We start from the raw sequence: 2722 nt of genomic DNA, 5'->3' as shown, positions 1-2722 counted from the left end.
TTTTGCTTATTAAGAGGAAAGAGTAAATAAAAAACAAACAATACAAAAGTTTTTTTTTAATACAAAAACTCAAATATTTTTCTGTTATTCATAGAATATAAATTTCACATTATTTTATATCTAAGAAGACACTATTTTTTCTTTTTCGGATGTCTTTGTCTTTATTCTAAGACCTTTTTTTTTGCTATGAACTAATGAATTTGTGAATTATGAGAGACCTTTTTCTCTAGATAATTTTTTTTGGAGGCTTAAAACTCTTGTTTGAGTTGTCTTACCCTTGAGCCGGCCTGATCCCCGATCCCTTATGTCTGCTTACATGAAGCAAGAAAATGATTGCAGCCAAATGCTTATTCATATTGTTGTAGTTTCAAACATAGGTTTACAAATTATAACCACTATAATATGATTATTACTTTAACTCTCTTTTGCTACATTATTTGATATTACAATTCAAATTACATGTATAGAAACACCAAGAAAACAAAAAACCACACATACTTGATTCGAAGACAAAACAATATCACACATTTTTGATTTTGCCTAAAGTTTATAAGATCATGTTTTTTGAACAAAAAGTTTATAAGATGTTACTAATTTAATCTATATATATATTTTCACATCAACCATTTCCAGGGGATTTTGGATCATGTTCTTTATTTGCACCTGGCCCTGCATAATCATGGAGTTCCAAATCTATCCTTCTTCCCATCAATCTAATTTCATCCATATGTATCTTCATTTTCTCACCATTTTCCAACATCAATGAACTATGATCCTACAAAAAGATGCAAATAATGAACAAGGGCAAAAATATGGACCTGGATTCTGGATTCTGTGCAATTGAAAAATGGTGTAGTCATGTAGTCAGTAAGTTTCAGGTCGTCCAATCTTGATCATACGGTTAAAATGTCATCTTAAAATTTTATATTAAACAAAAAATAAAAATTATCTTAAGATCTAAACTATCTGATCTTTATTAGACGATATAGAATCACTAACCAGATGTGGTCCGATTGCATGTAATCCAATTTTAAAAATATATATAAAATAGTAGAAAAGAAGGAAAAATAAATTGTTAACAAAAATTAAGTATAGTATATTTTCGATTAGTTAACCTTGTATGCTTAATAAAAGGAAAGATAAATAAATTAAATCATTAATGGTTGATGGATGTAATGTAACATCATAAAAAAGGATTGCCACAGCTATTTTTTTTTCTTTGCTATTTTTTATGGGTTATCATTGTTAGCAAACACTAGCATAAGAGTTCATAAAAAAAAAGGCAAACATTACCCTTTTCAATAGGGGTCACCAAACTCTAATTATGAAAGGTTTTCATTTTTATAATCATGTTATTATATAGACATGGAATATCTCATCAACTAACATCTCCGTAAGAATCTATACGCTGAACACATAAGTTGAGTTATTTCCTCCCAATTACAGGTGTCCGAGTTCCTTGCAACTCGGAACAACGATACTATAAAAGTCTGTCTTTCACCAACGAAATAAAACGCACAACTCACCGCATTGAGCACTAAACACAAATATTTTGGTATATTTCAAACAACTACATGATTTATTTTATATATATATATACACACACATCCAAATACACAACTTCAACAATTGATACTATTCAAATTTCTCACCTCTTCCTCAAAAGTTATTGAAGGAAAATTGCACATCTATATAACCTCGACTTTGCAAGAGTAAGAAACAAATCAAAGATTTAGAAGCGCTAACCTGAGGTAAAGAAGGAAAAACTGATTCATCTTCAATAATCAAGTTTCTGGTTCCTATAACAATAGAAATCAATTCAATACATCAATATATATATTTAAATATTTGGAACAAAATTCTAATGAGAAGCATATAAATTAAAAGGCTTACTTGTTGCAGGGATAGCAGAGACATAGAGAACAAAGGAGAAACTCAGAAGCATCACAAACACTATGAGAAAGTTTTTTTTCATCTTGAATTGGATGGTGGAAGCAAATGGCATATGAATACTTTATGCTTATTATATAGTGCCACCAACTTATTAATATTCTGGTGTACTATTCTAGGCAAAAAGTCAACTTGTCGATGTATTTTTCTATATTATAAAAAATATATAATTATGGATTGGACTTAATTTAATTAAATAAATTTGAATTTTAAAGTGAAGATTGTTTCTATTTATAAATATTTTTTCAATCAATTTTTTTTATTTAATATGAAACTTTTAACACACCTCTTTGCACCTGATGTTATTAGACATGCATAGATATAAACTATTTAATATGAAAATTTTGATATCTTCCCCGGGCCAAGTCTACCATGCACAAGCTTCTTATGTTGTGCATGGTGGATAAGTTGTCATTTATATTATAACGAATACGAATTTTACAAAATCTACCATTGGATTGAAAGTTTATATCATATAGAACATCTATAAAAATTTTGAATTTTTTTGAAAATCATCTAATATGTTATTGAGACTCATCAAAATTAATGGTTTATGAGTTTTTATTAAATACCGTTAATTTTGATTGGTCTCAATAACATATCAAATGATTTTAAAAAAATTTCAAAATTTTTATGGATGATCTATATAATATAAACTTTCAATCCAACGGTGGATTTTATAAAATTCGTATTCGTTATGACATATAAATGACTATTTGTCCACCATGCACAACATAAGGAGCTTGTGCATATTAGACAAAGCCTCTTCCCC

At 28.3% G+C, this 2722-nt stretch overlaps 1 protein-coding gene across 1 annotated transcript; it reads right to left on the bottom strand.

Annotated features, from left to right (window-relative positions):
• Nucleotides 1-333: 333 nt before the first annotated feature.
• LOC123884753 lies at nucleotides 334-2045 on the bottom strand. Its single transcript, XM_045933943.1, has 3 exons — nucleotides 1894-2045; nucleotides 1747-1799; nucleotides 334-775 (listed from the first exon to the last, which is right to left on the bottom strand). Exons 1-3 carry the CDS (start codon nucleotides 2003-2005, stop codon nucleotides 620-622), a joined length of 321 nt encoding a protein of 106 aa, XP_045789899.1. The 5' UTR covers nucleotides 2006-2045; the 3' UTR covers nucleotides 334-619.
• Nucleotides 2046-2722: the final 677 nt, after the last annotated feature.

This window comes from Trifolium pratense, linkage group LG5 (assembly GCF_020283565.1).
Source record: "Trifolium pratense cultivar HEN17-A07 linkage group LG5, ARS_RC_1.1, whole genome shotgun sequence".
Classification (NCBI taxonomy): domain Eukaryota; kingdom Viridiplantae; phylum Streptophyta; class Magnoliopsida; order Fabales; family Fabaceae; genus Trifolium; species Trifolium pratense.
The sequence above is the reverse complement of the archived record's forward strand: the minus strand, read 5'-3'. Positions and strand labels throughout refer to the sequence as shown.